This window comes from Alternaria arborescens (assembly GCF_004154835.1).
Source record: "Alternaria arborescens strain FERA 675 chromosome Unknown contig_23, whole genome shotgun sequence".
NCBI lineage: Eukaryota > Fungi > Ascomycota > Dothideomycetes > Pleosporales > Pleosporaceae > Alternaria > Alternaria arborescens.
Window position 1 is genome coordinate 347,773 of NW_021167878.1, and position 20,993 is coordinate 368,765.

The 20,993-nt window shown below is 50.8% G+C and overlaps 8 protein-coding genes across 8 annotated transcripts; all 8 read left to right on the plus strand.

Annotated features, from left to right (window-relative positions):
* Positions 1 to 759: 759 nt before the first annotated feature.
* Positions 760 to 2,318, plus strand: AA0111_g8882 (putative alanine aminotransferase; the record flags this gene model as incomplete). Its single annotated transcript, XM_028655378.1, has 3 exons — positions 760 to 1,168; positions 1,217 to 2,013; positions 2,064 to 2,318. The coding sequence occupies 3 exons, from the start codon at positions 760 to 762 to the stop codon at positions 2,316 to 2,318; spliced, it is 1,461 nt and encodes a 486-aa protein (XP_028503555.1).
* A 479-nt stretch (positions 2,319 to 2,797) lies between these two features.
* On the plus strand, positions 2,798 to 3,295 carry AA0111_g8883 (hypothetical protein; the record flags this gene model as incomplete). Its single annotated transcript, XM_028655379.1, has 1 exon — positions 2,798 to 3,295. The coding sequence occupies one exon, from the start codon at positions 2,798 to 2,800 to the stop codon at positions 3,293 to 3,295; it is 498 nt and encodes a 165-aa protein (XP_028503556.1).
* A 1,053-nt stretch (positions 3,296 to 4,348) lies between these two features.
* Positions 4,349 to 6,304, plus strand: AA0111_g8884 (hypothetical protein; the record flags this gene model as incomplete). The annotated part of the gene is made up of 1 exon (XM_028655380.1): positions 4,349 to 6,304. One exon carries the CDS (start codon positions 4,349 to 4,351, stop codon positions 6,302 to 6,304), a length of 1,956 nt encoding a protein of 651 aa, XP_028503496.1.
* A 1,638-nt stretch (positions 6,305 to 7,942) lies between these two features.
* On the plus strand, positions 7,943 to 8,924 carry AA0111_g8885 (hypothetical protein; the record flags this gene model as incomplete). Its single annotated transcript, XM_028655381.1, has 2 exons — positions 7,943 to 8,054; positions 8,104 to 8,924. 2 exons carry the CDS (start codon positions 7,943 to 7,945, stop codon positions 8,922 to 8,924), a joined length of 933 nt encoding a protein of 310 aa, XP_028503557.1.
* Positions 8,925 to 11,410: 2,486 nt separating this feature from the next.
* On the plus strand, positions 11,411 to 12,234 carry AA0111_g8886 (hypothetical protein; the record flags this gene model as incomplete). The annotated part of the gene is made up of 2 exons (XM_028655382.1): positions 11,411 to 11,525; positions 11,774 to 12,234. 2 exons carry the CDS (start codon positions 11,411 to 11,413, stop codon positions 12,232 to 12,234), a joined length of 576 nt encoding a protein of 191 aa, XP_028503494.1.
* Positions 12,235 to 12,820: 586 nt separating this feature from the next.
* On the plus strand, positions 12,821 to 14,530 carry AA0111_g8887 (hypothetical protein; the record flags this gene model as incomplete). Its single annotated transcript, XM_028655383.1, has 1 exon — positions 12,821 to 14,530. One exon carries the CDS (start codon positions 12,821 to 12,823, stop codon positions 14,528 to 14,530), a length of 1,710 nt encoding a protein of 569 aa, XP_028503495.1.
* A 488-nt stretch (positions 14,531 to 15,018) lies between these two features.
* AA0111_g8888 (hypothetical protein) lies at positions 15,019 to 16,547 on the plus strand (the record flags this gene model as incomplete). Its single annotated transcript, XM_028655384.1, has 4 exons — positions 15,019 to 15,211; positions 15,272 to 15,305; positions 15,362 to 15,944; positions 15,996 to 16,547. The coding sequence occupies 4 exons, from the start codon at positions 15,019 to 15,021 to the stop codon at positions 16,545 to 16,547; spliced, it is 1,362 nt and encodes a 453-aa protein (XP_028503626.1).
* Positions 16,548 to 17,048: 501 nt separating this feature from the next.
* AA0111_g8889 (hypothetical protein) lies at positions 17,049 to 20,855 on the plus strand (the record flags this gene model as incomplete). The annotated part of the gene is made up of 3 exons (XM_028655385.1): positions 17,049 to 19,468; positions 19,522 to 20,398; positions 20,457 to 20,855. The coding sequence occupies 3 exons, from the start codon at positions 17,049 to 17,051 to the stop codon at positions 20,853 to 20,855; spliced, it is 3,696 nt and encodes a 1,231-aa protein (XP_028503491.1).
* Between the last annotated feature and the right edge of the window lie 138 nt (positions 20,856 to 20,993).

Here is a 20,993-nt window from a genome sequence, read left to right on the forward strand (position 1 = left end):
CATATTCGCGACACGGCTCACCAGGGCTAGCTCCGATATCTCCGGGGGTTGCGGCTCAACGAGAGTGTCATGAACCTGCGGTGAGATAACGCAAAAGCAATATTCCTTTTAACCTCGCGACAAGCCCACGCGGTTTTTCAGGTCCTCGAATACCACTCCTGCACCCACGCTTACATTACATCGCTCGTAACAAGCTCCAACCCAAGTAGTCGGTTGAGCGCCCGCTAGGGTGGGGTCATCGCCTTAACCAGCCGCCGATAAGCATCTATCAGGGTCCATCAACATGTCGCCGTCATCGGCTCGGGTGTGTGCCCGTTCACTTCGCCCTCATACCATGGCGAATCGCCGTATTGGTAGCAGCGTGGGCTTTAGAGGTACTTGAATCCCGCTGCTCTTTTATATGCCCGACGAGTAGAGTAAGAGAATGGCACATCCGCAACGCGCCGAGCTATGGAGGGGCAGCCTCGTAGTGGCTCTGCCCTACAAGTAGTGGGGCACCACGCGACGCAGCATAAAAAATATAGACCAGCCATTGACGCACATCTTCTACGTGTTTCGAGTACGTCGCGGGATTGAGTAGCGCTGAGAGATATACTTTTCGCCTGAGCTAAGTTATAGTCTGGACGTGTGCTCACCACTTTAGTCCTCTATAGACCATTCACCTCCTCCACCCCTCAAACCCTATCACCATTCCTCGCTGGACGCTTACCGGTCCAAACTCACATTCCGCCGTCGCATCTTCCACAGAGTCGGAACATCATGTCCAAGGCACCGCAGAAGGTGTTGCAGATTGGCAACATCAACCCACACGTCAAGGCAGCCAAGTATGCCGTCCGTGGTGAACTAGCCGTCAAGTCGGAGGAGTACCGCGCCCAGCTGGCAAAGGGCGAGGGCAAGGACCTTCCCTTTGACACGGTTATCGCGGCCAACATTGGAAACCCTCAGCAGCTAGACCAAAAGCCCATCACATTCTTCAGGCAGGTCGCAAGTATACTCGAGAACCCTGGCCTGTTGGAGCACGAGGACGTTCTGCTCAAGAGCCTTGGATACAAGTCGGACGTGCTTGAGCGCGCGAGGAAGTTGCTAAAGGAGGTCAAGAGCGTTGGCGCATACAGTCAGAGTCAGGGTGCACCAGGCATCAGGCAGAGCGTTGCAGAGTACATCGAGCGTGCGCATCCTACTGTATTCATATCTGAATTCAGCTGACCGAAAACAGGACGCGATGGCTACCCAGCCAAGTTCGAGGATATCTACCTCAGCAACGGCGCCTCATCAGGCGTCAACACTCTCCTTCACACCATCTGCGCGAAGCCCGAGACCGGTATCATGGTCCCAATCCCACAGTACCCGCTCTACACCGCGACCCTTTCCGTCCTCGACGCTCGCTGCGTACCATACTATCTCAATGAAGACCAAGCATGGGGCACATCACTTGACTCGATTGCGACTGCTTACGAGCAGGCTGTCAAGGAGGGCACAGATGTCAAGGCCATCTGCGTTATCAACCCGGGTAACCCCACTGGAGCATCGCTGCCCGCTGAAGACATCAAGGCCGTGCTTAAGTTTGCCGCCGAGAAGGGTCTCGTCGTAATCGCAGACGAGGTCTACCAGACCAACGTCTTCATCGGCGAGTTCATCTCTTTCAAGAAAGCTCTTCGCGACCTGCAGAAGGAATCCCCAGGCCAGTACGACCACCTCGAGCTCGCTTCTCTGCACTCAGTGTCCAAAGGCATGGTTGGCGAGTGCGGTCACCGAGGTGGTTACTTTGAGCTTATCGGCTTCGACCCGGAGGTTGCGCAGGAAGTCTACAAGTTCATCTCTATCCAGCTGTGCCCACCCGTGTTGGGTCAATGTATCGTGGAGATGATGGTTAACCCACCAAAGGAGGGTGAGCCAAGCTATGAGCTGTACAAGCAGGAATACGATGGCATCTTCAACGGACTGAAGAAGCGCGCCTATGCCTTGTATGAGGCATTCAAGCAGATGGAGGGTGTTGAGTGCAACGAGCCACAGGTGCGTATCTCACAGTCTGCCACACACAACACAGCTAATATCATCAACAGGGCTCCATGTACCTTTTCCCTACCATCCACCTCCCAGAGAAGGCTGTACAACAAGCCAAGAAGGAAGGTCGCGCACCGGATGAGTTCTACTGCTTCCGCATGTTGGACGCTACTGGTGTCTGCGTCGTTGCCGGTACAGGATTCGGACAGAAGGAAGGCACACTGCATTTCAGGACAACTTTCCTCGCTCCTGGAACGGACTGGACTGGCCGTATCGTCAAGTTCCACGAGGAGTTCATGAAGGAGTTCAAGTAGACGTGGTAGCAGATAGCAATCCTCGGAAACTGTAACATAGATTACGGTCTTGACGAAATAGATTTTATGAACAACACTGCTTTCTTCGTGATTCTTTAGTCTCTTCGTACGCCTTGTGCTGTAATCGATGTAGGCCTTAGTGATGGCGGGGGCGGGGTAAGGACGATTCATACATCCGAGGATTATCGCGACATCGCAACTGCCGTGCATCGTACCTGAATGGACCCTTGTCTTGGCGTATGCTCCATGACATGGAACATATCTATAGCCCCACACCAGTGCTCATCGATATGTACATCGCGCGCGTATTCATTCCGCGTTCTCCTTTGTTTCCTCTGCTTACATCCCTATACACTATTACATAGCTCACGCGCGATTCCTGTCATCAGCTTCTTGCCACCTACGTAGCATTCATCGCTATCATTATTATTATTATCATCGTGATCTGCGCGCACAGTAACATCTGTTAGACCGCAACTATGACCTCCAAACTCGAATCGCTCCCCAACGAGCTCCTCGATCTGATGTTCCATCTTACCCCAGACCGGACCACTCTGCACTCCCTCTGCCTCGTCTCGCGCTCCATAAACCGCCTCGCAACCGCTCACCTCTACACACATATTACCCTCCTCGGCGACGACTTCAAGTACCTACGTCCCCTGGCCCTCTTATTTTGGACCTCAGCTCCCCACCGCGAAGCTGTCCGTTCCTTCGCTGTGCATCACGCTTATGGTGGGAATCTGGATCCGTGGCCCAAGCACGTGAGACAGGAAGGGTTGAAGGAAGGGGAGCTGGAGGGAATTATCAGGTGGAACGTAGAAGCCTATGTAAACAAGGGAGATTGGGAGAGATGGTATGAAGAGGTGAGGGATGGGAGTGATAGTACGCGGATTGCGAGTTTGTTGCTGAGGAGTTGTCCGAGGTTGGTCAGGATGCAGTTACCGGGATTTGAACTTGTGGATCCGGGCGCGAGGTGAGGGAGAATTGGGCTGATGCTTGAATTGTCTGACATGCAGCAATCGCTCTCTGCAGCGCAGTGTAGGCGTCTTGCTCAGGAACTGTGGTGGTGGGAATGATCGACTAGGTGGAAACCCTGCTGGAAGTCTGGTACCGCCGATCTGTCCCGTTCGACTGGCGCTTCTTCCTTGGTTTCGTACACTGGTTCAGGGCCTTTACCATATTCAATGCGGTATGGCGAACGAAAGTACCTGCATATGATACGGCACGTCGTCGCAATCCAGCATCACTTCATTTTCGATATGGCGCACTGTCTACCACGCGATGAGGTCGGTGTTGATTTCCAAACCTGACAGGGTAATACGTAGGTCAGATTCGTCAGCAGAATATTGGCAACAGCAAAGACCATGGTCTTGGAGTACGACGAGAGGATCTTCAGTATGTCATCACTGCCTCTGGCCCCGTAACGGCACGAGACAACACTCAGAGTGCGCGCAAGACGAGAGCTGAGTGTAACTTCGATGATCCAATGAAACAATCCAAGGATGATAGAAGAAACGAGTCCACTACCGTCTAGCTACACATGTCCGGCATGATCCACAACAATGGCTGGAAACTTTCGTCAACAGCAAGAGATGCTCTAAATTACGTGTCCCTACAGCCATATCTGTCAGGGTCTTTGCATTGTGTGCGGTTCTATTCGCTATCCATATTTGAGTTGGACGCAAAAGATCTTCTCTACCACGGTACCGTACCTGCATCCTGCGGAAACACGACGACACACTCGTCATGTAATAAGCTTTTAACAATTCTTTGTTTGTTGTATGGATAGAGTGGATATGTTGAGCTAAGTAATGTCAAAGGTGTCTATAAAACAGGATCAGTGCAACGAGGTCTTGAGAGCAAACTATGTGTTGGGCTGGAAGCAACGTGGACGCGGCACCACACCCTAAGTCTGGAAGAATTTTTGCTGAGCAGCAGCTGTGAAGAAAAGGTGTTGCCTGCTCTCTTCCCTATCCTCACTCTCCAGTTAATCGCAAGAATATTGCGATAACTCCAATTAAGTTTTAATAATGTCTTCTTCTTCATCCTCCACAACAACCATAACTACCACAACGGCGGAGCGCAAAGTCGACTTTTCCATTATTGAAGAAGAATTGGGATCCGAGCCGCTTTCTAAAGTGCACCAAACCTTCAACAATGGTTGCGACAGGAATAGCCTTTCCCGGCGCCTCAGCCGCCCTACACTACCTCCTTCCCTCCCCTCTCAGACCCCTTCCGCCAAGTGGAACCGATCCGAGGGCTTTTGGCGCTCTTTCGTCGCAATATGCCTTCCGCTTCTCCTCTCTGCGCTCGAAGGAAGCGTGACCAATACCGCGCTTCCAACCATCTCTGAAGCGTTGGATCTCGGCACCAAATTCTCTTGGGTTGCAACTGCCTTTCTGCTCGCAAGCACCATTTTCCAACCCCTGTACTCCCAGTTTGGAGATATGTGGGGAAGGAAAATGCCTATGATGGCTGCTGTGGCCGTCTTTGCTGTCGGTTCTGCAATCTGTGGTGGTGCGCAGAATGGCGCTGTACTGATTGCTGGACGAATCGTTCAAGGCCTGGGAACGGGCGGCATCGATCTGTTCGCCGAGATGATTCTCTGTGACATTGTCCCCCTGAGAAAGAGAGGCCCGTACTTGGCTATCAAACACGTTGCTTTCGCTATTGGCACCACTCTCGGTCCACTCCTTGGAGGTGTTTTCGCAGAGCACGGCTGGAGATGGTGTTTTCTCATAAACATACCGGTTTGCGCCATCTCCTTGGTGGTAATCTGGCTATGGTTGAATGTCGGTGGTGGTATTGATACTGCCGAAGTATCCGTCAAGGAGGAATTGAAGAAGGTCGACTACGTAGGAAGCGGCATGCTCACTGGCTCCGTCCTCATGCTACTCGTCGCACTCAGCACAGGCGGCGCACCAAGACCTTGGTCTCACTCCTCTGTGGTTGTTCCAATGGTATTTGGTGTCCTTGGGCTGGTAGGATTCGGCTTCTGGGAACGCTGCTCCTACTGCAGATACCCCATCATGCCACCCCACATATTTTCGAACCGCACCACCAACATCGCCTTTGCACTCACCACCATGCACGGCTTCATAACCTACGGCTTCCAATTCTACCTCCCACCCTTTTTCCAAGCCGTCAAGGGTTCCTCGCCTACACAATCTGGTGTAGAAGTCATGCCCACAACCCTCGTCGTCGTCGTTCTAGCAGCAGTCGGTGGCCCCTTACTGAGCTTCTGGGGCAGATACAAACCCATGCACATTGTCGGATTCTCCCTGACAACCCTCGGCTTAGGTCTCTGCACACTTCTCGAAGCCAACACCTCGATCGGCGTTTGGCTTACCCTCCAACTCGTCACAGCAGCAGGTCTCGGCATAGTTATCAGCACTATGCTTCCTGCTGTTCAGGTCAAGCTTCCTGAATCTACGACTGGTGCAAGTGCAGGCTCCTGGGCTTTCCTTCGTGGCACGGGTTCACTCTTCGGTGTCGCGATTCCTGGTGCCGTCTTTAACGTCCGCTTCGCTTCCCTTCTTCCAACCATCTCCTCTGAGTCTGCCCGCGCTAAACTTGCCAACGGGCAAGCCTACCAACGCGCAACCGCTTCTTTCATCGCCACACAAGCTACATCCCCAATAATCAAGGTTGAGATTGTCAACGCCTTCACCAAGAGTCTCAAGTGCGTGTGGATCGCTTTCGCTATACTCGCTGGCCTGGGCTTCTGCTTGACATGGTTTGAGAAGGAGTATAAGATGCGCCAGGAGCTTAACACGGCATATGGGCTCAAGCCAAAGAAAGTGGCGGGTAGCGCGAAGGCCAGTCCTAGCGGAATGGATACGGGCGTTGTCACACCTGAGAATATTGACGAGGAGGAACTGGGTACAAAACCTATCGGAGTAATGGCTGCGGACAATCGACGTCTGTTCGAAATGGATGACAATATTAAGCTAGGAGACATTAGGGGAAGAGCGGGGGAAGTATGATGATAAGACTGTATTGTGAATGCAGACTCCCTGTGGGGTCTTTGTTGTTCTTTTGGATTCAGATAGATCGTGACTTTTTTATGATGTTATTCGTTTGGTGTACTGTCTTTATCTTCCTGTTTCTGGAGTACTGGTCTTATTTGTAGTATATAGTTTCGCGAAAATGACTGGCCAGATTAGGATTGAATAGACGACATTGCAGTTCCGTCAAACTGTTCTTGTAAAAATGTAGGGCACGGCCGTTCAAGATGTCCCATCTTCTACTACGTTTGTCCCTCAAAGGATAGAGCTTGGCTTGTTTCCCAAGACCTGAACTGTGTACTTTTTGACTACGAGACTTGCTAAAACATTCAGTGCCCGCTCAACCAAAGCATAGCTTGATGTGCAAGTTCATGGCTCTGTTCGATGTTTACTCATAATAAACTTTATTTGGATCAGTTGCTGACCGAATTCGACAGATACTTCGTGCGTGAAGTCACCGATACAGGGATATGGATATAGTATGGGCCTATTACCATGCTGGGATATGTTCTTGATGTTGTTTATTGTTATGTAACGCTTCATGCAAGGTGAAGATGAAAACCTGTCTGGTGATCGCAAGAGGCAGTCCTCAAATCGCGGAGACAGCTCCTAGGCTTGCGCCCGCGGCATTTGTCACTCTCAACGTCGTAGTGGCAAGCAACGCGGAAAGGTAGTCGAGTCTGGAGAGCCGAGGTATCGATACATCTTCTAGAACCGCCTTGTGGTAGGATGTACTAGCAACAGGAAATCCCCGATGACGGCGTACCTGTAGTTCCGACCCGTGTAACGCCGGAATCAAACTTTGTTCCTTGCGAATATCCAAGTACCCAACTTCTTCAACATCTGACCGGATATTCTGAGCGGGCATGTTCCCTTAAATCTTTTAGCTTCACTCTTTAGTTGCACCGAATAATTCTCCGTCGCGACGCCATGAGCCTTCATCGAATCGCCGGACAGGTGCGGGTAGTACTCCGACTATGTATGTACAACCACGCGACACTGTAGTAGCAGCGTTGTAGCGTGCAGAGCCACCAAACGGCAAGTCGACCCTGCTTGTCAACCGCGATGAGAATAAGTGCGGGGTCGATCTTTACAGAGCATGGAGCGATCCCCCATATTCCACTCCGTCCATGTGCTGCTGGCCATTCCCGCGCGCCCTACATTTGCTAAAGAGCGCAAACCCGAGGCTAAGAAGTTTATATTGTGGTTTTCGATACACTAATGTGGAGGCGCAGCGGCAAAAAGAAGTGCGAACAGGCCGATCGGCTGTGCGCTACACGTCCTAAATCCTCAAAGCCGTCGCTTCCAACCTGTCACAACGATCACTCTGCGCCACCGGGCTGCATCAGACCCCTTTTAGAGCAAAGATATTGGATGGCGCGAGACCTGGCATCCAAGCAACGCCCTGTACCTGACAGCTGGTAGCTTCGCATAGGGGCGATCTACATGGCGCGCGATGCGTGGGCTGTAGAGGGTGGGTGTTTAGAGTATGCTTTTGTCCCTCGGCTCAACTCTTGCGCTGAGTCGTGGGATTGACTCCGTGTTGAGGAATGTGTATATAACACGATGGCGTTCTCGTGGGTGAGTTGTTGTTGAGAAGCAGATCATCACATCGTCATGAAGCTCACCACCTTCGCTGTTGCCGCTGCGCTTGCTGCGCCTATCGTTCAAGCAGCTCCGGCTGACCTTCGTCAACTCGTTGACAGACAAACAAGGCCTAGGGAACTCAGTATGACACACTAATCATGTTCTCAATCTTCAATCACTAACCTCAACAGTCCAACCCGAGCTCTACCCAGTTCTGCAACGATACACCAGATATGCAGTAGCATCACTCGCAACCTTCGTGTACGGATTTGGAACATGCAAAAGCCCGCCCTTTGGATCAAAACTCGTTCGGACAGTCAACAATATTCTATCTGACACTCAAGTCGCTGTATTCCAAGATGATGCCGCCAAAGAGTTCATCGTCTCTTTCCCTGGCACAAGTTCCGTCCAAGATTTCGGAACGGACTTCAACTTCTTCTTCATGCCCTTCGATACTGCACCAGGCTGCACCGGCTGCCAAGTCCACGGCGGTGTTCTTAACGGGTGGCGCTCCGTTCAAGAAGACCTGACAAAGGCGCTTGCTGAACTCCGTGCCGAGAAGCCAAGTTACTCAACCATCATCGTCGGACACAGCTTGGGAGGCGGTCTAGCAAGTATCGCTTACACAGACCTCAAGTCCAACGGTGTTCCCGTAAAGGCCGCATACACCATGGGCTCTCTCCGTGTCGGTAACCAACAATACGCTGATTTCACTGATAAGCTGTCTGGTGCGAGCGACTCTCAACTCGGCAGCCTCATTCGCATCACGCACCACATTGACGGTGTACCTGGTTTACCGCTCACCCCTATGGGCTTCGTGCACACCCGCACCGAGATCTATGAGCTGGACACTAAACCAATCCTTGGAACACAGAGTGCCGCAACCACGTTCCGCTGTTACGGTCAAGAAGCTCCTGATTGCAACAAGGGTACTGCTGTTGGCTTCATCAACCAAGATCATCTGGTATATACTGAGATTAACATGACGGACGGTGCGCAGTGTAACAACTAATCCGGTGCTCGTCGTGAGACGTAGACGACGATTGCCATGATGGTAGATGCTTGTAATGTAACCTTAATTCTGCTTCCAGTGAATGAAATCTGCGGCAAGATCAAAGTCGTATTATGTTTTCTTCTTCTTGCCATGGCAGATTGAATCCGCACATATTTTGTCTTTCCTTGGCATGGCGCTGGCTATCCGTGCAACCGAGGGTCTCAATGCGTCATACGCAAAGGCCGTATGCACAATCTCCCACACCCCTGATTCTGCACCGAGTGATGATCGAGTGGTCGAGTGATTCCAGAATTGCTTGACCTTCGGCGTCCGACTGGAGCGTCTTGTATGCTATGCTCAACGGGAACCCTGCTGAGGAGATTCCATACAACATAAAATCTGCCCGTAACAAATATTCCATACTCTTGTATATGCAGGTGCTAAGCTCAAGGCACTCTTCTCGGAAAGCATCTGCGCTGTATGCTGCGCCATCATGCACCGTATGCTTCAAATGTGGGAACCGGTCCAACAAATCTCGAATCTCATTAAGACAAAGAAGCTGGAAAGCCCAAAAGTAGACAAACATGTTGGCGATACCGAGACTTGGGTACCATAGCGATTCGAAAGTACCACCAAAATTGTGTTCTACGTTTCGAGAACAGTATAGTATCTCCGGAGTACTTGTCAAGAACGAGTTATGCCACGTCTTGAGTCGTAATATGCTCGCCAATAGCTCTGTGATGAGTTGATCAGCAGTCGCTGCCGCGCGATCGCAGGAACGAGGTAGAACAACATCGACTTTTTCCAGAACACCAGGGATGTGTGCAGCGGCACCTAGTAAACTCTGCAATGGAGCAGGTTGATGGTATTGGAAGGGTAGTGTGAGCCATGATTCCTCCGCAAAAAAGGTGGGCTTGCGATGTATGAAGGCTCTTAGTATCTGGCACATAGAACAATTAGACCGGAAAATCTGTCAACATAGCTGCATACTCACCAAAAGTGGCCTGAAGCCCATAAGCATAATGTGCTCGATACCAGACGCGAAGGATCCGGGCGGCATAAGATGTACCATGTTGCTGACACCTTCAACATGTACTAGCCAACTGGACTCCTGAGTGGGTGACAATACCTCTGTGAGCGCCAAGCACATAACTGCTGCTAAAATTTTACTGTTGCAAGTGTTTCCTGCAGCCGCAAGACTCTGCCCTAGTAGGTGAAGACTCTCCTCGTATTGCGCGACTATAGCATCTAGGAGATTCTGGCGATTTCGATAAGCGGTTATGGATAGTGCTAAAGCACTGACAGCTGAATCTAAACATTGAGCAAAAGGACCAGTCATATCAGCGGTCAGCTCGGGTAGGGCTTTCGCCCAGGAGCCGCAGAACCGCGAGCATTGCTCAGTCGCGTCTGCCGAGTTGAACTCCAACTCGTGTAAGGGTATGAAGTTGCGCAAGATTAACGCGACTTTATCTTGTATCGTAGCAAGACCCTGAGTATAAGATCGATTTAGAGAAGGCGAACCACCGGATAAATTGGTGTCGTTTCGGGAAGGTATAGGTGAATCTTTATCCTGAGCCGAACCCGATTTAGCAGCGGAGGGACATCGCGCATATGTCGAGACCGACTGTGCTGTCCGCGATACCGATTTTGGACGCGCAGTTCTTGGCTTTACTGCCGCTTTGGTGGCAACGAAGGGTACAAATAGGGCGTCCGGGTATCCTTCGCATGTTCGATTACTGAAAACACATTGAGTACATGATGGGCGTTTTCCGTCGCACTGTTCCAGGGCCAATAGAATTAGCCTACTTGCTCCGAAAACAAAGAGAGATATGAACAGACCTGGAGTTTGCGTTTGCGGCAAGTGTCACAGAGATTCTTTTTTCTGACCTTCATGGCAGAGGTACGCGCAGGTGAGCAAATAAGCGACCGCGATATACTACCGCAATCGGAAAGTAGAGATCGGGTTCGGGTTTTTACTCCTGAAGCGAATAGTGTAGGGTGGGGCACCACCAAAAGAGCTGGTTTAAGATGAGATTAACTGAGAAGGTGTCGCTTGAACATTGGGATGTAAGGCAGTGAGCTCAGTAACGCAGGCGCATTGCAGGAAGTAATGCTGCCTTTTTGAGCCTAGCGCCGGCTTAGCTATGCAGATGTTAGAGCCGTTCCGACGTTACACTGGATTGATGTTAGCGCCTGCAGCTATAGCGTCACAACACCCAGACATCGATCTCGTTTCCTATTCACTTTACCAAGACTCATCATAATCGCGCGAGAATTTTTTGTTGATTATAAAGCAAGAGAGTACAATATTCATCAGCGTTCGACTTGCTCAAAACTAGAATTCACTATGGACTTCATCACTGATGAAGTTTGGCATAAAGCTAGTGGCTGCACTGCAGTGCATTGAAAGACGCCAGCTAGATACCTAGGTACTCCGTCTTCCACACATTATCTATCATCAGCAATTTCCTCTCCAAACAGCATCAAGATATCGACACTGAACCATGTCAGCCTTCACGTTCAAGAACAAAGTCAGCATCACACACATGGCAACGGCTACTGCCATCCTCGATATTGATGGCATCATCTTCCTTACCGACCCTCTCTTCTTCCCTGCTGGTACCGAGTAGAACGACGTCGCAGCCCTCAAAGTTCACGATGACCCCGCTCGAAGCTGGATGAACTACCGCACATCGACGCCGTTCTCCTGAGTCACGAGAACCACCCCGATAATCTAGATGAGTTCGGACAACGACCTCTCGACGGCCGTCACGTAGTAACAACCAACGATGGCGCAAAGAACTTCGCCCCCCGACCCAGTGTTCTTGGTTTCAGCGACTAGCAAGGGAGAGATGTTCGCAACGCAGGAAAAGTGTTCCACATCACTGCCACGCCCTGCAAGCACTGGCCTGGACACGAATGTGTCGGATTCGTTGTACACACTGAGGACTTTGGAGCGGCAGCTGATGGTCGCCCGAACGCCATCTACTTCTCTGGCGACACAGTATACATTGAGGAGCTGTCGAAGATCGCATACAAGTACCACATTACTGCCGCCCTCATGAATTGCGGTAAAGCAACCTTTTACGAGTTTACCGATGAGGGAAAGCCGGTTCAGCCAGGCGATAGTTTACAAATCACCATGGATGGCCGACAGGCTGCTCGTCTCCTGAAGGACCTTAAGGCAGATGTGCTTGTTCCTATGCACTACGAGTCGTGGGATCATTTCAAACAAGGTGGAAATGAGCTCGCGCAGGGATTCAAAGAGGAAGGCGTCCTGGAGAAGGTTCGTTGGCTGAACTCTGGTAAGGCTGTGGAGATCAATTGAGTTGGGGACATATAAGAATACTACTCATGTAAAATCAGATTTTGGGTTGCATATTGAAATCTGGGGTGCCTAATAGCAATATTTGTAGAGGCTGCTCAAGTTTTGCAGCTTCCTTCAGACACAATGACCAATCTTTTCCATGAACATGTCTAGCAGTATGTCTGATGCGTGTGTTTGAAAAGGAGGCTCATTTAATGATGAAGCCTGAGAATGTATATATTTTCCTAACTAATAAAGCACCATACAGTGTAAGAGTAGAGCGATTATTTGCGCGAACGCACTTTTTGAACCTTCAAAAACTGGGGCGGCAATTTTACACAGGATGACCAGCAATGCATGTTGCATAAAGCCAGTGGCTGTACTGCGGCTGATGAGCGGTAGTCATATGTGCGGCTGAAGCGGGCGGGGAAAAGTGGTTCGACTGCCAAAAGCTGAGATTCGAGAAACCTTATATACTCTTCATTTTCGTAGTGGCCTGACCACTAGTAAATTATGAGAATAAACCAGTTCTCTCCTCTAGTGGAACACACACATCACACATCCCTCTACAACTACATAGTAACGTCGTTCAAACTATTGACTGATCATGGCGCTTGATAGTAATGCACTTGTTGCACTCATTATCTCCCTCGTTGCGCTAGTCATTGCGTTGGCTCAGCTCCTCGCGCAAGTTTTTGGTACCGTTGAAGGTCATCGAAAGTGTCAAGCATCTGTTATGGGGAAATGGAGCAAGAATACCCACAGACATTGGCGTTGGACTCAATTTCGGTTCGAAACGCGTTTCATTACACCAGAGATTGTCCTTGCACCTTACCCTCTTAAAGACTCGGAGATAATCGCAATAACTGGGGAAGATAAGTCTCGTGCCGAAACATTTGTCCCAAAAGAGGATGATACGACAAATGACCCGAACGGCGAGCTGGCTTGTTGGATACCTCTTCTGATTGCGTTGCACGAGACCAGCGCTGCTCTGCGTCCCGAGCGACCTCTTCCACAATCAAGTTGGCCCGCGGTTCGCAAGAGGCAACGATCATGGGACTTTATGCCACCTGATGTTGCACGTCCTTTTGCAGTCACCTCGTCATCTGATATCGCGATTCTTACTTGCCGCATGGGAGTTGTATGGAAAGAGTTTCGGCCTCCAGAAGGTATCATGGAAGGGCAAGGTAGGGAGCATATATTTTCAGCAATGAACGTTCGTGGACTTGGAACTTTACTAGGCTACACTAGGGCCTTTCATGGAAATAACGCGGTCTCTCGAGATGATAGAAAACAATCCCTGTATAAAAGGTGGGCGTCGAAGCGTAGAAATAATCCTTATTCCGATGCAGAGGATGGTAAAAGAGGATACGAGAAGCTGAATCCTGCTCCGATTCCCATCGAGATTGACCGATGGATATGTACTCCAGAAGCTGATAGTATGTGGTTTGGCATACTTCCAGGAAATCAAGAGTTGTCTCTTCCCACCTTCACTGTGGGCACCAACGACGATGCTTTTGCTACTCTCCAACGACTTGACCCTGATGGAGTCGCATTGCAGCATCTTGGACAAACGCAAAGCCGGCATCCTGGCTACCTTCATGGTTTCTGCGATATTGTGCCAATGGTCGCACCTTGGCTGCGTCAGCCAGCCTCACGAGTCAACTGCTACCCTCAACCCCTAGGACCCCAGAATACCTTAGGATTGACCTGGTATTGTCCAGCGTACAGGGTCTTCTACGATCAGCTGGTCGAATACAACAGGCGTAAAGGCACTATTCAGACTCGCAAGATTGCAAAGAACTATGAGGATCTCAAGGAAAAATACGGAGTCGAGTGGGACGGTATTAGTCCGAGTTTGATGGACCGTTCTGTGCATTACTACGATGACCTGGAGTCTCTTTACAAAGATACTACCGAATACTTCCAAGGAATTCAACCAAGAACGAATTATGCGCATAATCAAAAATGGAAACGGGCGCACTACATGGATCTTGTTACGGCCCATCTCCGAGAAGCACCCCGATCCTACCCAGACGCCTTATCGGCGATTGCGGATGGTCGTGGTCATAATATACCTACCGGTGGAGACAGATACTGGAGGGGTGAAGCAATGATGTACTATTGGTTTTACATGCCGGACTATGTTCGGTTCATGACGCAGGGAAGGAACATTGATGCTGACCTTGTGGAGGAAGCTTGGATCACGTTAGTCTTCCGGGCTTTTCTGTGGATGCGTGCTCACATACCATGTGAGAATTCGCACCCCCTTCCCTCTCAGTACTACGGTAGCCGATTACCAGTTTACATCGGCTGACAGTTGACCACTACTTGCGACTGTGAAGTTTCTGGCTGAGCTTCATACATATATTCGATCGGATATTTGTTTTAGATACAAGGAAATGAAATTGTATTGAAGCGAATAAAACCTCCAAGGGAGTGGAAAAGTCTACCCATCAGTCTGTGAACACTGTTCTACGAGATGTGCCAGCGAGAAAGAGACTGTGAGCTTTTGTGTACGTGAAAAGACTTGTGGGTCGGCATATGGTACCACGTTGAGCATAGCGCGAAATCCATCTACACCTAAGAAACTGCATGTCATCGAGCAAAGCGTGGCTTTAGTACCTGATTATCAATTCGTACGAATTTCTCGCACAAGTGAGGAAATCTCTCCTCTCATCAATGGTGTGAGCCATTCATCATATATAGTTCCAACCCCTGGCACGGATGAGAAGCATCTCCTAGCAGAACTTTCATCAGATCAACACTCCTTCTCTGGCGAACTTAGTCAGAGATAAGCACATCATGTTTGGAAGCAAAACTGTGGAAGACCATGAGAGCAAGGTATCCTCGACAACACCGGATCATGACCAAGCAGTACATGAGGACTCAGGGTCAGCGACTTTAGCAACTTCAAGCTTGAGTGTCAAGGACCAACCCTATGAGGGAGAAGTTGCTCAAGCAACACCCGAAGGAGGCCTAGTAGCCTGGCTGGCAGGTAAATTGCAAGGTCGTCAAGAGTCGGTTCGCTGAGATGCTGATATATCACTTCTGACAGTCGTGGCTTTCTTCCTCGCCATCATGAACACATGGTGCGTAACAAGCTCCCCAAATCCAACCACCCAAACTCTACTAACGACCAAGATAGGGGCATGATAATATCCTACGGTGTCTTCCAAACCTACTACGTCTCCACACTCCACAGAACACGGTCTGACATCGCCTGGGTAGGCTCCATAGCCGTCTTCCTTCTCTTCTTCACCGGTATCGTCAGCGGGCGTCTCACAGACGCAGGCTACTACCGTTATGTCACAGCCACTGGTGCGTTTCTGGTTGTACTAGGCACTTTCATGACTTCTCTCAGCGAGACTTACTGGCAAGTTCTCCTCGCACAGGGCGTCTGCACGGGTCTTGGGAATGGGTGTCTGCTTACGCCCATGTCGACGCTTGTCACGACATATTTCAAGAGAAGGCTGCCGCTTGTTACGGGCATTGCGGCGTGTGGAAGTGTGACTGGGGGACTCATTTACCCTAGTATGGTGAGAACGCTGTTGCCGAGTATTGGCTTTGGATGGACATTGAGAGCGATCGGGTTTATACAGTTGGGTACTTTTGCGGTTGCGCTGGTGTGTGGGAAGCCGAAGAGAGCAGCGCGGAAGTCGGGTCCGCTGTTGGATGTGTCGGTCTTTAGGGAGACTGCATTCAACTTACTCCTCGTAGGATCCTTTTTGGTAGGTTGTCGACATTATGCCTTCCCACTCACACCACTGACAGAACTGCAGGCCTATTTGGGCGTCTTCTTCCCATTCTTCTTCCTCAGTTCGTATGCGCGAGAGAAGCGGGGAATGTCATACACCGACTCTCTCAACCTTACCTTGGTTCTGAATGGCATCGGATTTGCAGGTCGGCTGCTACCCAGCCTGATTGCCCGGTACTGCGGTACTATGAATGTCTACATAACATTCATCTTCTGCTCTGCGCTATGCATGTATACCTGGATACCGGTACACTCGACTCCCGGGCTATACGCGTGGACAACATTCTACAGTCTCTCTGTCGGAGGAGTCCAGTCGCTCTCCCTAGCGATCGTCCCCATCATTATCTCGGATACGTCTAAGATGGGAGCCTCGTTTGGCATTGTGTTCGCGGCTATTGGAATTGGCGCGTTACTGGGTTCTCCAGTATGTGGCGCTATCATTACATCGAGTGGGGGATCATATGCTGGAGCACAGGCATTTTCGGGCAGTGTACTAGTGGCTGGAGGGCTCATCATATTTGCTGCACGTGAAGCGAAGAGGCGGCAGAAACGGGAAGATGTTTGGGTGAAGATGTAATGGGCGAACATTCAGGTATAGCAAGCCTCCAGTGCACTATAGTTGTAGCTTTAGCTGTTGAGTGCGTTTCCGATTGGGGTAAAGACAGGATTATCTGAACGTCTTTCTGATAGGCATAGGCGAACCGGCGATTGATCCACTGTGATGCCAGCTTTAGAAGACTGCCAATTTGGCCTGAGGCCGCCGTCTTACATTGTCTTCGGCGAAGCCAATCTAAGACGGCCACCCTGCTTTCATGCCATCGTATCCAAGAAAGGGCTGATGACGTGTCTACTAGGCACCCGTGGTGTGAGTAGACCCTGAAGCTGATAGTGTAGATCCTGTGATAGCGCGTCGTTGTTTACGCGTGTCCCACGTGTTGAGGACCCCACTTTTACCCTTCGTCGTGGCAACGTGCGTCGAGTGGAGCGCCTAATTTGGCAAACAACACGAGGGGCACACTCGTCGCGACAACAGTCAGTCTGCAGGAACACCAACAAAGCGACCAGTCTGGATGAGTCGATGAGCCAAAGCACTCAGAGGAAATACCGTGCGCCTTTTCGACCGATCGATACCTTCTCCTCCGCTCAGAAGCCTGCCTTCAAGACACCAGCGGCCACCAAGCCCACGTACACATCCGAAGATAGCGACTACCCTCACGAACAGTCGACTTCCCTACTCGGCGATTCGAGCAACCTCTTCGACGATATTGAGAGCCCTGCGAGCCACACGAAACAGAAGGCCGACCTCCAACACAGACTCAAGATGGTGCGTGAGAGAGAGCCTCCCGTGGCTCCCCCACCACGAGATGGAACGGCGCCCCCACCAAAGCCTCTACAAGACCTCAGAAATACAGCACCACAGTTTGGAGAGACTAGCCCGTTGAGGAACCCTCTGAAGAAGGACCGCAGCAAAGAGTTTGCTCACCTCTTCAACAAGCCCAAGCCAGGACAGATGCGGCCGGAGCATAGCCAGACGACCAAACTGCCGTCGCAATACTCTGGAGCTTCTAGACCGTTGCAGAATTCAGCTGCTAGCGGAAGTACCGATCCTCTACAGCGACCCTTCAAGGTCCCGTCTATGTCGTCAAGTTCGCGTTACAGCACGGCGTCTACCTCGTCGACTGGTTCAGACATCTTCGAAATTCCCGCCTCCCAGTTCCAACCCAGACCGTCCCAAGGCGGTCCTGTACCTATCGCCCGACCATACAACCCCGCAGCCAAGACTAGTCTTCCACCTCCTCGACCGATCTATTCCTCTATGGGCCACGCCGATAACTTCGCGCCGTTGAACAAAGGAACACACAACCCGCTACAACAAGCGCGCCAGACGGTTATATTGGACGATGAAGACAATTTCGACCCAGATGAGGCCATCCGAAGAGAGGGTAGTCGATTTGGCGAGCCAGATCCATACGCCTACGTCGACCCTGCTGCGACTAGCGAGAACATCAAGGCGCTACTTGAGGGCGCTTTTGATGAAGAAAACGAGAAGATTCCCAGGACGCGTCTTCGTAAGAAGAAGAAGCAACAAGAGGAAGACGTTGGCAACTCTCTAGCTGACCGGTTACAAGCGCTTGCCGTTAAGGACGAGGAAACTAAAGCCGAGGCTGAACCTGAAGAGGAAGAAGAAGAAGATGACGGCACAGTGGAAGGTCTCAAAGTGAAGCTCTTGCCTCATCAGGTCGACGGTGTGGCTTGGATGATCGAGAAGGAGACTGGCAATCACAACAAGAAGGCCAAGTTGCCAAAGGGCGGTATATTAGCAGATGACATGGGTCTCGGAAAGACTGTACAGTCTCTTGCGCTCATTCTCTCAAACCCTCGACCGGAAAAGGGCGTGGAGCCAGAGAACAAGAAGAACAAGATATCCGATTCCACCGGCAAGGGCACTCTCGTCATTGCTCCACTAGCACTGATCAAGCAATGGGAAGCTGAGATCAAGGACAAAGTCACCAAGTCGCACGCTCTCAAAGTCCTCGTACACCACGGTCCCAACCGCACAGAGTCAGCCGAGAAGCTGAAGCAATACGACGTCGTTATCACCACCTTCAACAGCTTGGCGACCGACTTTGCGAAATGTGGTGACGGCCCCGATGGTCTGAAGAAGGGCTGTTTCGCCGTGTCATGGTATCGCATCATGCTGGACGAGGCCCATACCATCAAGAACCGCACCACGAAGATGGCCAAGGCTTGTTACGAGCTGCGCTCGCATTACCGATGGTGCCTTACTGGTACACCAATGCAGAACAACATCGACGAGCTACAGAGTCTGATCAAGTTCCTTCGTATACAACCGTACTGTGAGCTTTCGGCTTGGAAGGACTCTATAGCGCAACCAATGAAGAACGGTCGAGGCAACCTTGCTATGAAGCGACTGCAGGTATTTCTGCGTGCTTTTATGAAGCGTCGCACGAAGGACGTCCTGCGCAAAGACGGTGCACTGAACTTCGGTGGCAAAGCTAAGGAAGGTGAGGAGCGGCCGGCTTTCCACATTGTTGCGCGAAACGTCGAGACCATCATAGGCGAGTTCACAACCAAAGAGCGCATCTTCTACGACCGGTTACGAGACCGCACACAAGCTCGTCTTGACGAGATGATGGGTGGTGAGAAACAGGATTACATTGGAGCGTTGGTGTTGCTCCTTCGCCTGCGACAGGCTTGTAATCATCCGAACCTCACAAAGAGCAATGTCAAGGGTGACAAGGACGCTTTAACTACCGGTTCAAATTCGAACGCTGCAGCTGGCCTCCAGACTCCTAGGAAGGCCGCAGCCAAAGACGATGCCGACGACCTAGCAGATCTTCTAGGTGGACTCAGCGTTGCGGCAAAGCGCTGTGACATATGTCAGAACCACCTCAATAGTGATAATACAGCTGCTGGTGGAGCGCGTTGTACGGAGTGCGAAGAAGATCTTCTAGGGTCTACTAAGAAGTCTAAGAAGTAAGCCAGCATCCAGCAGAGTCTCGATAATACCATATACTAATGCATACTAGGCACAAGTCGAAGAAAGACCGCAAACATAAGCACAAGGATGGCAAGTCTAAAAAGCACCGGCAAGCGAAACCAGTCATAGATTCCGATGACGAAGAAGAGGAGCAAAAACCAGCCGCCTCGAAGCATTCTCGCAATCGCCGCGTCGTTGTCGATAGTGACGACGAAGAAGAGGAGGGCGAATGGCTCGTTCCTGAGGACCAGCAACATGCTGAAGATTTGGGCAAGGCTGGTGGCACCGACGATGAGAATGCTGAAGGAGGCGGCGATACGCTTGCTACTGTCGACTCAGATACATCTGCGGACGAGGATGAGAGCAGGAGCAATCTGGATTCTTTCGTCGTTCATGACACTGATAGCGAAGACGAAGCGCCTGTTGCTCGTAAGAAGCTACTCAAGAAGCCACAAAAGGTCATCAACCTTGACTCTGATGAAGAAGATGAAGAGGCAGACAGTGAGGAAGCCAACAGCGAAAGCGGCAGTGATTCAGACGCCTCAGACTCTGAGTCCGATTCAGAAGCCTCTGCCTCAGAATCCGAGACCTCAGAAGCTTCCTACAACGCCTCGGACCTAGTACCATCGACGAAGATCCGGCAACTGCTCGCCATCCTCGAAAAGGAGACTGATGAACATAAGGTCATCGTCTTCTCGCAATTCACCTCCATGCTTGACCTCATTGAACCCTTCTTGCAACGCGCAGGTTATAACTTCACCCGCTACGACGGCAGCATGCGTAACGATCTCCGCGAAGCAAGTCTCCAGAAGTTACGTGAAGATAAGCGCACACGCGTTCTGCTTTGTAGTTTGAAATGTGGTAGTCTCGGTCTCAACCTCACAGCCGCAAGTCGCGTTGTCATCATGGAGCCATTCTGGAATCCCGTAAGTACTACCCTATCCTCCCCTCTCGAGAAAACGACTTACTAACGCACATCGACAGTTCGTAGAAGAACAAGCCATCGACCGTGTCCACCGTCTCAACCAGACCGTCGACGTAACAGTCTACCGCCTCTCCATCCACAACTCCGTCGAAGAGCGCATTCTCGAATTACAAGAGGCCAAGCGTAAACTCGCTAATGCGGCCATCGAAGGTGGAAAGGCCATCAAAAACTTGACGATGAAGGATATGATGGCGTTGTTTAGTCGGGAGAGCGAGTATGATCGCAAGCATGATGATGATGCCAAGGACATGGAAATGTATGGCAGGAGGAAGGTGTTGGATGGGGACGATGATGAAGATAGAGGGGAGGAGGTTGTTAGGAAGAGTAGGAAGGCGGGAAGTCTGGGCTTCAAGAGGACGGAGAGGAGGGCGGAGGCGGGTGCTTATGGACGACGTTGATGAAGGTCTGCTGGCGTTTTTGAATGGCGATGAATCACGGTCATGATTAGGAGTTTAGAATATTGTTGATGAAGCACATGTTCATGAATGATTCGCTCCGATAATACTTGGCTATCTTCCTCTAGATGATGGTGATTT